General features: G+C 36.5%; 1 protein-coding gene across 6 annotated transcripts in view; it reads left to right on the top strand.

Moving 5' to 3' along the window:
- The window catches only part of BRDT (bromodomain testis associated), an 80,095-nt gene that overhangs the window by 3,282 nt on the left and 63,593 nt on the right, over nucleotides 1–13,220 (top strand). For 4 of the 6 annotated variants that reach the window (XM_049618432.1, XM_049618434.1, XM_049618436.1 and 1 more), the window contains exons 3-5: nucleotides 7,999–8,139; nucleotides 8,303–8,542; nucleotides 9,330–9,467. In XM_049618432.1, coding sequence (XP_049474389.1) covers nucleotides 8,354–8,542; nucleotides 9,330–9,467 — 327 coding nt within the window. In that variant the 5' untranslated portion in view covers nucleotides 7,999–8,139; nucleotides 8,303–8,353. The remainder of the gene's footprint in view (nucleotides 1–7,998; nucleotides 8,140–8,302; nucleotides 8,543–9,329; nucleotides 9,468–13,220) is intronic. The other 2 variants (XM_049618433.1, XM_049618435.1) reach the window with 1 other exon arrangement.

Genomic DNA, 13,220 nt, shown 5'->3' with positions numbered 1-13,220 from the left:
CTTGGAGGCTCATTTGGTTAAGCAAGTGACTCGATCTCTGTTCAGGTCATGATCTCATGGTTTGTGAGGTGAAGCCCTACATCAAGCTCTGCACTGATAGTGTGGAACCTGCTTGGGATTCTCTCTCTCCCTCTCTTTCTGCCTCTTCCTCTCTCTCTCTTTCTCAAAATAAATAAACTTAAAAATGGAGCTGCCCTGGGACCATTTCTAATATGAATTAAGTGTAAAAAAGTTTCTAAAAGGATGCACAAGAAACTGCTAACAGTAAGGAGGGGTCCTCGTTGGCTAAGGAACAAGAATGGGAAAGGAAACTTTGTATGCCACGTGGATGTTAAAATTCAAATAAACTCATTTTTTAATGAAGTCTATAAATAGTATATAATCCTTAAGAATTTTCCCAAAACTCAAAAGATTATTTTATAATGAGCTATTAAGTGAACAAAACAGGTCTGATTTTCAGGGCAGCTGGGTGGCTCAGTTGAGTGTCTCTTGATTTCAGCTCAGGTCACGGTCCCAGGATCATAGGATGAAGCCTTGCATTGGGCTCTGTGCTGAGTGTGGGGCCTGCTTGGGATTCTCTCTCTCTGTCCCTCTCCCCTGCTTGCATGTGCTCTTTCTCTAAAATAGAAAATAAAATAAAATAAACATCTGATTTTCAGCCAATTTCTTCATGGAACCATAGAATGATCTGACAAAGTGATACTAATTATGTGATTATCTTCATCAAAGTAAACCAGAACTTTTCAGAATTTGTTACATTGTCTTTGTGCAATTGTCAGTGGTGGTTGTTATATAACACTGAATTCTTAAGAGATGAATTCTTAAGAGATAAGATTTCATTTGCCTTCACTGTCTTTCCATGGATAAAAAGTGTCTGAAAGCAGAAACAATAATAAAATGACAACTGACCATGAACATTGGAAACAACAGTGAACTTTCACAGAGATAAGAGAGGCTACAGGTTATGTATATTTGGCAGTATACTTGTAACTCCATAGTTTAATCATGTTGGAGTATAAGTAAGTGACACCTTTGAGCTGATTAGAACCTACCATTATATCAAATAAGGTGAAAATCTTTTGGGGGTTTGTGTTGCTGAACTATTATGCTGGCATTTTGTTTTCTATTTCTGAGAACATTTTCTAATAAAAATTAATAAAATTATTAGGATTAATAATAAAAGGCTTTAGAGAAAGTAGAATCGTGTCAGTTAACAGAAATTTGCCAAATATAAAACACCACAACTCCTTAAAAAATTTTTTTTAATGTTTTATTTTTGAGACAGACACACAGCATGAGCAGGGGAGGGGCAGAGAGAGAGAGGGAGACACAGAATCCAAAGCAGGCTCTAGGCTCTAAGCTGTCAGCATAGAGCCCAACGCGGGGCTTGAACTCACAAACTGTGAGATCATGACCTGAGCTGAAGTCAGACACTTAACCGACTGAGCCACCCAGGTGCCCCCACCACAACTCCTTTAAAAATTTTTTTAGATAAGGGGGTGCCTGGGTTGCTCAGTCAAGCGTCTGGCTCAGGTCATGATCTCACAGTTTGTCCGTTCGAGCCCCATGTCAGGCTCTGTGCTGACAGCTCAGAGCCTGGAGCCTGCTTTGGGTTCTGTCTCCCTTTCTGTCTCTCTCTCTCTCCCTTTTTCTCCCTCTCTCTCCCTCCCTCCCTATCTTTCAAAAATAAATAAACATTAAAAAACTAAAAATTTTTAATAAGAAATGGAAGATTAAAATACATTTAAAAGAAAGACTGGGGTAATTACAAAGAATATTTTATAAAGGAAATAATTAACTATTCTTTTGCCCAATGATAAATCAGAGCTCTTGTTCATGATCAGTCCATCTGCAGCCTTCAGCCACAGTGTACCATAAGTTTATTGCTTAAAATTTCTAATATATAGAAAAAATGGACCAAGAACACCTGTATATCTACCAACAATTGTCAATATTTTGCCCTGTTTGCTTGTGTATATAGGTTTTTCTCCCAAATCATTTAGAACCTATTTTAATGTTGTTATTCACATCAAATTTTTTGAGCATACATTTAAACACTTCTCTTACATAATCACTATACTATTCTCATATCTATCATAATGTATTCTCAAACCTGTCAAAATGAACAATTCCATAATTTTCCCTAGTTGTCCCCAAAATATATTTAATAGTTGATCTCAAACCAGTATTTGATCTAGGATGATAAAATTGAGTTCTGTTATGTCTTCAGACATTTTCTTTTATAATCTTTTTATAAAAGATAGACCATTTGTCTTTTTTTATTTGTTTTAGGTCATTTGTCTTATAGAATATTATATATTCTACATTTGTCTGTTTTCTTAATGGTTTTGTTTCATTTTTTTTCTAGCACTGTACCACAGAACTTTCCTGCAGTGATAGCAATGTTTTATAGCTGCTTTGTCCCATATAGTAGCCAATAGACTTATAACTTATGGCTATTGAGCATTTGAAATGTGGATGAATTTTTGACTTAGGAAATTTTGGTTGATTTGAACTTAAATACTTCCATGTGGCTAAAGTTTGTTATATTGGACAGTGCAGCTCTAGCCCTTTAATTTTTTTTTTAAGTTTATTTATTTCATTTTGAGTGGGAGAGAGAGAATCCCAAGCAGGCTCTGCACTGTCAGCGCAGAGCCTGACATGGGGCTCCAAATCACAAACCGTGAGATCCTGACCAGAGCCGAAACAGAGTCAGATGCTCAACCCACTAAGCTACCCAGATGCCCTAACCCTTTAATTTTGTTACATGAAAATTAAATCTAAAAGATTGTTAGATATTTTTGGCAAAATATGTAGATGAACCTACAATGGTAGCTCATTATCACCCAAAGTCCTTTGTTTGCTTTAGAGTTCACTCTTGGTGTTGTACATTCTGAGGGTTTGGGCAAATGTATAATGGCATTTATCCATCATTATGATCTAATATGAAGTCTTTTCACTGCCCTAAAAATCCTCTGTGCTCTCCATCTTTTTCTCCTTCCCTCTCCCCAACTCCTGGTAACCATTGATCTTTTTGCTGTCTCCATAGTTTGCCTTTTACAGAATCTCATAGTTGGAATCATACAGTATGTATGTAGCCTTTTCAGATTGGCTTATTTTGCTTAATATGCATTTAAGATTCCTCCATGTCTTTTCATGGCTTGATAGTTCTTTTATTTTTAGCGATAAATAACCTTCCGTTTTCTGGATGTTTCCCAGTTTATCCATTCTCCTTCTGCAGGACATCTTGGTTGCTTCCAAGTTTTGGCAAAGTTTTAATAAAGCTGCTATAAACAACTGTGTGCAGGTTTTTGTGTGAAAAGGTGTTTTTAAGGAAAAAATTTAAGGCTGACTAGAGCATATCTACAGACATAAATACTAGCAGAAATTAATTATAAATAACTAATTTGTAAAGGCAAATTACAAATAAGACTTAATTACAAATAAGACTATAGAAAATATAGTCTTAAGAGCAGGAAATATAATTATGTATTGTATAATCTTTAGAGGAAAACTTTCTTAAACCTAATTAAAAAAGGAACCTACAATAGCAGAAATGAAGGAATTGTTAATGAAATAATAGGATTCTGGAAAAGGGGAAAGATCTTCATGGAAAAGGGGAGGCACTTATGAAGTAAGAGGAAATAGAACAGGAAGTAAAAGAAGTCAAGGGAAATTAATTTTTAAAGGAAATTAATTTAAAAAATTAAAAAATTTTTAATTTTTAAAAATTAAAGGAAATTAATTTTTAAACCACCCTGGTGTCTCTTCGGGACACCAGGGTGGTTCAGTTGGTTAAGCATCCAACTTCGGCTCAGGTCATGATCTAACGGTTCGGTTCGTGGGTTCGAGCCCCACATCGGGCTCTGCTGATAACTCAGAGCCTGGAGCCTGCTTCAGATTCTGTCTGTCTCCCTCTCTCTCGGCCCCTCCCCCACTAGTGCTCTGTCTTTGTCTTTCAAAAATAAATGTTAAAATTTTTTTTAAATAAAGGGTTTCTCTTATAAACTGAGATCCTTTGCAAAAGGGTATAGTGGAGTTGAGGTTTTGATGAGGGGAACAGGTTTGGAAAAGGCATTTTTTTAACTGATAAGAATTCATTAAGTCATTCATTCATCTATTTTTTAAGGCAGATTCCTGAGCAACAAGACTTAAAAGTAAAACATTCTTTAAAAAAATTTTTTTTAATTTAATGTTTATTTTGAGAGAGAGAGACAGAGCATGGGAAGGGGAGGGACAGAGAGACAGGGAGACACAATCTGAAGCAGGCTCCAGGCTCTGAGCTGTCCACAGAGTCCTACACAGGGCCTGAATTCCCAAGTCATGAGATCATGACCTGAGGTAAAGTTGGATGCTTAACAGACTGAGCCACCTAGGTGCCCCAAAAGTAAAACATTCTTGATTTCTTTCCCTATTTCTCCCTATATAAAAAGTCACATCTTCTCTATCTCTAACATAAAACTGAATCTGAACACTTTAATTCAGCCTCTGTAGGCTCTATCCTAGGCATTAGTCAAACAAGACCTCAGTCTGTCCTATAGCAATACAAACAAAGCAGGAGAGAGGGTTTGGGAGACAGGTAGTAAACCAGTAGATAAACAAGGTAGTGGCAAAACAGTAATAGCTGATGGATTAACATTGCAGACAAGAATGCCTATTTATGGGGTGCCTGGGTGACTCAGTTGGGTAAGTGTCTGACTTTGGATCAGGTCATGATCTCACGGTATGTGAGTTCGAGCCCCGAATCGGGCTGTGTACTGACACCTTGGAGCCTGGAGCCTGCTTTGGATTGTGTCTCTCTCTCTCTCTCTGCCCCTCCCCCACTTATGTTCTGTCTTTCTCAAAAATAAATAAAACAAAAATTTTTTTTAAATGCCTATTTAAAATGACGTTGTGAAGGAAAAGCATGGAGAAATACTTGGACCACACATAACAAAGGTTTTGTATTCAGACTATATGAAGAACTAAAAATCAGTAAGATAATAGCAGACAACCAAATAGAAAAATGGGTAGGACACTTCAGCAGGTGATTGACAAAGAAGATATTCATGTGGTCAATAGACATTAAACAGGTTTTTCATATCATGAATCCTCAGTGAAATATAAAAATCACAGTGAGATCCCATCATACGCTCACCAGAATGGCTAAAATGGAACGCACTGATAATTTTTTTTTAATTGAAACAATTTTTTTTGTGTTTTTATTTATTTTTTGAGAAAGAGCACGCAGGGGAGGGGCAGAGAGAGGGAGACAAGCAGGCTCCTCACTGCTTATGCAGAACCAGATGCGGGCTGGAACCCACAAACCATGAGCTCATGACGAGTCAAAGAGGCTCAACCAACTGAGACACCCAGGCACCCTGCTAACCCTAAATATTAACAAGGATATGGAATAAGTGGGATTCTCAAACTGCTGCTCCTATAAATTGGTACATTTTTGAAATCTGGTATCTCCTAAAGTTGAATACACAAAACTTATGACCCAACATTTTCACTTCTGAGTTTATACCCAAAATAATGTATGTGCATATTCACCACAAGCATGTTCATAGCATGTACAAAGATGTCAGACACTGTAAGCAACCCAAAAGTTGCAAGATGAGTTGGATTGATTGTATAGTCCAATTCAATCATAATATACTATACAGCAATGAAGATGAACAAATAACAGATAAATCTCATAAACATAATATTGATGAAAGGCCATATGCAGTGTAATACATAGTAAATAATATTACATTTATGTAAAGGTCAAAAGCAGTCACAATTTAATCTATGGGAAAGAAGTTATCTTAGTGGTTATCTGTGTGAAGAAGAGGGTCTAGTAATTGGGACACTCCAAAGATAGGTTAACTTTAAATAATTGCAAAACAGAACCAGTTTCAGTTGTAACACTAGACTATCCCCTTTGTTAATAACATTAATGGTTGTAGTCCATGGGCACCCGGGTGGCTAAGTCAGTTAAGCCTCTGACTTCAGCTCAGGTATGATCTCGTGGTTCACAAGTTCGAGCCCTGTGTCAGGCTCTGCTGACAGCTCAGAGCCTGGAGCCTACTTCACATTTTGTGTCTCCCTCTCTGCCCCTCCCCAGCTTATGCTGTCTCTCACAAAAATAAAAACATTAAAAAAAAAATAAAAAATTTTTTAAAAAGTTCACATTTGTATGACATGAGAAGAGTGTAATGAAGTGAAATAAATTATAAGATTGTTAATCGCCTCCAAGTTAATTCACTTCAGTGTAGTGGTTCTTAATCCTGGCTATACATCACAAGCACCGGGGATATGTAAAGAGTAAACTGATTTGCAAGCCCTGTCTCCAAGGGGCCTGGGCATTTGTCATTGGTATTTTTAAAATGATCCACAACACCTCACACCCATTATAATGGCTGGTAATTAAAAAAATAAAATTAGGGGCACCTGGGTGGCTCAGTTGGTTGAGCGTCCGACTTCGGTTCAGGTCACGATCTCGCACTCCGTGGGTTCGAGCCCCGTGTCGGGCTCTGGGCTGATGGCTCAGAGCCTGGAGCCTGCTTCCGATTCTGTGTCTCCCTCTCTCTGCCCCTCCCCCATTCATGTTCTGTCTCTCTCTGTCTCAAAAATAAACGTTAAAAAAAAAATTTTTTTTAAAATAAAATAAAATTAAATAAAAGCGTTGTGAGGAGGTGGAGAAAATTGGAACCCTGTAGACTGTTGATGGGAATGTAAAATATTGCTGGTGCTATGGAAAACAGTATGGGACTCCTCAAAAAAAACAGTTACCATGTGGTCCAGCAATTCTCACTTCTGCATTTCTGGGGTGTATCCATAAGAAATGAAGGCAGGGCCTTGAAGAGATAACTATACACCCATGTTTACAGCAGTATTCATAATAGCCAAGAGGTGGAAGCTAACCAAGTGTCGATGAAATGAATGGATACACAGAATGTGACATATACAGATAATTAAATATTGAACTTTATAAAATGAAGGAAGTTCTGACATGCTACAATATAGATTAATCTTGAGGACATTATACTAAGACAAATATTATATGATTCCACTTAGATACCTAGAGTAGTTAAATTCGTAGAAACAGGATGGTGGTTGCCAGGGGCTGGGGTGAAGAGAGAATTATTTAATAGGTATAGAGTTTCAGTTTTGCAAGATGAAAAGGTTCTAAAGATTAGTTGCTCAAAAATGAATATACTTAATACCACTGAACTGTACACTTGAAAATAGTTAAAATGGTAAATTTTATGTATTTTATTATTCTTTTAAAAGATCCAGAAGTGATTAATACGTGGTTGAGAACTAACACTGCTTTAATTTTTTTTTTACATTTATTTTTGAGGAACAGTGAGACAAAGTGTGAGTGGGGGAGGGGCAGAGAGAGAGGGAGACACAGAATCCAAAGCAGGCTCCAGGTTCTGAGCAAGCAGTCAGCACAGAGCCTGATGCGGGGCTCGAACCCATGAACTGTGAGATCATGACCTGAGCTGAAGTCGAACGCTCAACCGACTGAGCCACCCAGGTGCCCCTAACTAACACTGCTTTAGTGCAAACAAATACACTGGCTAAATCTAACACTGTTCTAAAAAAATGGACAATTTATTTAAACTCGCTTTTTGTTTCATTGATGTACTTCGTAGTACCTTTGCTCTTTTATCCTTAAAGTAATAATGCTGTGTAGGAATTTTAGATATTGTCTTACTGAAATACGAAGTTTTACTTTAGATATAGTAATATGCACTAAAGACTAGCATTTTAATATGTGTCATATTTCTTTCTAATAGGTTTTAAAAGGCACACTTTAGGGGTGCCTGGCTGGTTCACTCTGTTGGAGCATGTGACTCTTGATCTCAGGGTCATGAATTCAAGCCCCACGTGGGCATGGAGCCTACTTAAAAAAAATAAATCACTTAAATTAGCCAGAAAAATCCTTTATTTTGCCTTTCTTCTTTTACTGAATTAATAATTGTAGAGTAACTATAAACATTCCTGTTAATTCTTTTTTACCAGGAACTTACAGACTTTTCCTGTTAAGACCTCAGTTTGTGTTTTAGAAAGGCAGAAGAAATACTGTGAAATTTTAAATACCTTAAATCATCCAAAACTAAGGCATACATAATGAAAGAACTCTTAGTACTTACATAGAAAAAGGTTTGTATTTGTGTAAAAATGGATTCATTTATCATTTGGCTTTTTTTGTCTTAATCATGATGTACTGCAAAATATAATACCACTCTTTAACCCTTTTTAGTTCCTATAGAAACTATATTAAATGTGCTTTGAAAGTAACTTAGTTTTGTATTTGTGTTTTAAGGACGTGTATTTGTAGACAACATTGTACTATCAGTGTTTGACGCAGTTAAGAATGTCTCTGTCAAGTCGACAAACAGCAATTGTTAACCCTCCACCACCAGAATATATAAATACTAAGAAAAATGGGCGATTGACAAATCAACTGCAGTATCTACAAAAAGTTGTCCTGAAGGCTTTATGGAGGCATAATTTTTCCTGGCCTTTTCAGCAGCCTGTCGATGCTGTGAAACTAAAGTTGCCTGTAAGTGTGTCCTATGATTATGTTAGCTATAAAAGAAAAATCCCATAAATCTCTAAAAGAAATAAACTAGTCTTTAATATTATAAAATATCTTTAATAAAGACAATTTATTCCGTACCACTGAAGAATTTCCGAATGAGCATTTTTTTAAATGACAAAGCTCATTTTTCTAAGCATTAATTCTTATTTTAACAGTTTGTAGTAAATTATAGTTAATGCTTTCTTGTTATAGAATGTGTCACTTGACTTTTTTTTGAATGTGTCGTTTGACCTTTTGATGCAAGGTTGTCATGAATGTCACCTTCTCCATGAAGTTGCTCTTGACACTTTTGTCTTAGAAGCATCATACATAAGACTTAGAGGCATCATACATAGAATTCAATTTTAGGTCTTCTGTTAGGAATTTTTAGCCATCTGGTAACAGAACGGTTAAGTAATTTGTTAAGTAGTAAACCATGGCACTGGGATTATACTCTGGGTCTGTCATACTTCATAAATTCTAGGTTTTTCTTCATGCCTTTCACTTTTTATTTTCCAGGATAGTTCTACTCTTATGCTCTTGTCTTTGTTAGTCTTATTTGTTGTTTATTTTTTTCTCTGAAGAAAAATGCCATGGCAGTCAGCTTTGTTTCTCATCACAAAAGTTTTGTTTTCTAGATTATAGCCTTTTAAAGGTAATCAATTGCTCTTTCTAGTTACACGTATATAGCTTCTTAAATTTCTTTGTGTACCAATAGTTGTATTTGTTCTTACTACTAACATTTAGAATTTTTTCATGAAAACCACAGGATTATTACACCATTATAAAAACCCCAATGGATTTAAATACAATTAAGAAGCGCTTAGAACATAAATATTATATGAAGGCTTCAGAGTGTATAGAAGACTTCAACATAATGTTCTCAAATTGCTATTTATACAACAAGGTATGTAAGGTTTATGTTATACTTGATTATTTTTTTGGTCTTACATATAGAGGATGTGCATAAAAAGTGTGCTGATTTCAGTTTTCATACCTTGATTTGGGGTATTTTACATATTTTTTTTTATTTAAAAAAATGTTTTTTTAACGTTTATTTATTTTTGAAACAGAGAGAGACAGAGCATGAATGGGGGAGGGTCAGAGAGAGGGAGACACAGAATCTGAAACAGGCTCCAGGCTCTGAGCTGTCAGCACAGAGCCCGACGCGGGGCTCGAACTCACGGACCGCGAGATCATGACCTGAGCCGAAGTCGGACGCTTAACCGACTGAGCCACCCAGGCGCTCCTGGGGTATTTTACATATTTTTAAGGATAGGGGTGTTTTTTTTTTTTGCTGGATTTCATAATTTTCATGTATCGATATTTTTTCACGATCTATTTGCCATAATTTTGCCTGAATACCTGTAATGGTTTTTGTTTTCTTTTTTTTTCATTTTTTGAAATGTTTATTTATTTATTTGGAAAGAGAGGGAGCATGTGTGTGAATGGGAGGGGGGCAGAGAGGAAGGGAGAAATTCCCAAGCTGACTCTACCTTGTCAGTGCAGAGCCCAACGTGGGACTTGATCTCACAGACCATGGGAACATAACCTGAGCCAAAATGCCAATGATAGCTGGTTTCTGTGAATAAAGTATCATTTATGTGTTCTTTACCATACTTCTGCCATTTCAGTTATAAATGATAAACCAATCTAAGTTAAATGTTCATGGTATGGATTCAAACAAATTACGTACATCTAAACTTCATGACATGACAAGTTAACCTAAAGATACTGTGTTCTATTCCAGTAGAAATGTTTGCATTTGTGTTGATGCATTAGCTTGTCTGATACTGTATGTGGACATTTTGACCCTAATTTTCACTTGTGCTTTCATCTGTAAAACTGGATTTATGTATTAAGCTTTTTCTCCATATAGTATTCCTGTTTCCTAGAACACTGCATCCTTTTTAAACTGTTCCATATCTAAATATTTTAAAACTTGCATCCCATTTACTCAAAATCACTAGTGATGCTGAAATGTAATAGAAATTTGGTTCCCAAACTATCAGTGCCACCTTACATTTAAGACTCTTAACAAGAACCATATGATCCTCTCAATAGATGCAGAGAAAACATTTGACAAAATACAGCATCCTTTCTTGATAAAAACCCTCAAGAAAGTAGGGATAGAAGGAGTATACCTTGAGATCATAAAAGCCATATATGAATAACCCAATGCTAATATCCTCAATGGGGAAAAACTAAGAGCTTTCCCCTAAGGTCAGGAACAAGACAGGGATGTCCACTCTCACCACTGTTATTCAACATAGTATTGGAAGTCTTAGTCTCTGCAATCAGAAAACACAAATAAAAGGCATCCAAATCGGCCAGGAGGAGGTCAAACTTTCACTCTTCGCAGATGACATGATACTCTATATGGAAAACCCAAAAGATTCCACCAAAAACATGCTAGAACTGATCCATGAATTCAGCAAAGTCGCAAGATATAAAATCAACGCACAGAAATCAGTTGCATTCGTATACACCAACAATGAAGCGATAGAAAGAGAAATCAAGGAATCGATCCCATTTAGAGTTGCACCAAAACCCATAAAATACTAGGAATAAATCCAACCAAAGAGATGAAAAATCTATACACTGAAAACTATAGAAAGCTTATGAAAGAAATTGAAGAAGTCACAAAAAAATGGAAAAAGATTCCATGCTCCTGGATAGGAAGAACAAATATTGTTAAAATGTCAATACTACCCAAAGCAATCTACATATTCAATGCAATCCCTATCAAACCAGCATTTTTCACAGAGCTAGAACAAATAATCCTAAAATTTTTATGGAACCAGAAAAGATCCCGAATAGCCAAAGCGATCTTGAAAAAGAAAACCAAAGCAGGAGGCATCACAATCCTAGACTTCAAGCTATACTACAAAGCTGTAATCATCAAGACAGTATGGTACTGGCACAAGAACAGACACTCAGATCAATTGAACAGAATAGAGAACCCAGAATTGGACCCACAAATGTATGGCCAACTAATCTTTGACAAAGCAGGAAAGAATATCCAATGGAATAAAAACAGTCTCTTTAGCAAATGGTGCTGGGATAATTAGACAGCAACATGAAGAAGAATGAAACTAGACCACTTTCTTACACTATACACAAAAATAAACTCAAAATGGATGAAAGACCTCAATGTAAGACAGGAAGCCATCAAAATCCTCAAGGAGAAAGCAGACAAAAACCTCTTTGATCTTGGCCACAGCAACTTCTTACTCAACACATCTCTGGAGGCAAGGGAAACAAAAGCAAAAATGAACTACTGGGACCTCTTCAAAATAAAAAGCTTCTGCACAGCAAAGGAAACAATCAGCAAAACTAAAAGGCAACCGACAGAATGGGAGAAGATATTTGCAAATGACATATCAGATAAAGGGCTAGTATCCAAAATCTATAAAGAACTTAACAAACTCAACACCCAAGAAACAAATAATGCAGTGAAGAAATGGGCAAAAGACATGAATAGACACTTCTCCAAGGAAGACATCCAGATGGCCAACCAACACATGAAAAAATGCTCAACATCACTCATCATCAGGGAAATACAAATCAAAACCACAATGAGACACCACCTTACACCTGCCAGAACGGCTAGCATTAACAACTCAGGCAACAACAGATGTTGGCGAGGACACGGAGAAAGAGGATCTCTTTTGCATTGTTGGTGGCCGTGCAAGCTGGTGCAGCCACTCTGGAAAACAATATGGAGGCTCCTCAAAAAACTAAAAATAGAACTACCCTACGACCCAGCAATTGCACTACTAGGCATTTATCCATGGGATACAGGTATGCTGTTTCGAAGGGACACATGCATCCCATGTTTATAGCAGTACTATCAACAATAGCCAAAGTATGGTAAGAGCCCAAATGTCCATCGGTGGATGAATGGATAAAGAAGATGTGGCATATATGTATGTGTGTATATATATATATATATATATATATATACACACACACACACACACACACACACACACACACACACACACACAATGGAGTATTACTCGGCAATCAAAAAGAATGAAATCTTGCCATTTGCAACTACGTGGATGGAACTGGAGGGTATTATGCTAAGTGAAATTAGTCAGAGAAAGACAAAAATCATATGATTTCACTCCTATGAGGACTTTAAGAGACAAAACAGATGAACATAAGGGAAGGGAAATAAAAATATGAAAACAGGGAGGGGGACAAAACATAAGAGAATCTTAAATATGGAGAACAAACTGAGGGTTACTGGAGGGGTTATGGGAGGGGGGATGGGCTAAATGGGTAAGGGGCATTAAGGAATCTACTCCTGAAATCGTTGTTGCACTATATGTTAACTAATTTGGATGTAAATTTTAAAAAATTAAAAATAAAATTAAAAATAAATAAAATAATAAAAATAAAAAATTTAAGACTCTTAGTCAATATGAATTTTTAAAAAAAATCAGAACTAATGGTATTCTGAAAGTGCCATTGGAAACTTCATTTGAATTTAACAATGTCAAGTGTATTTTTACATTTTTTTAAATTTTTTTTTCAACGTTTTTTATTTATTTTTGGGACAGAGAGAGACAGAGCATGAACGGGGGAGGGGCAGAGAGAGAGGGAGACACAGAATCGGAAACAGGCTCCAGGCTCCGAGCCATCAGCCCAG

This window comes from Panthera uncia (genome assembly GCF_023721935.1).
Source record: "Panthera uncia isolate 11264 chromosome C1 unlocalized genomic scaffold, Puncia_PCG_1.0 HiC_scaffold_4, whole genome shotgun sequence".
In the NCBI taxonomy this organism is placed as follows: domain Eukaryota; kingdom Metazoa; phylum Chordata; class Mammalia; order Carnivora; family Felidae; genus Panthera; species Panthera uncia.
The sequence above is the reverse complement of the archived record's forward strand: the minus strand, read 5'-3'. Positions and strand labels throughout refer to the sequence as shown.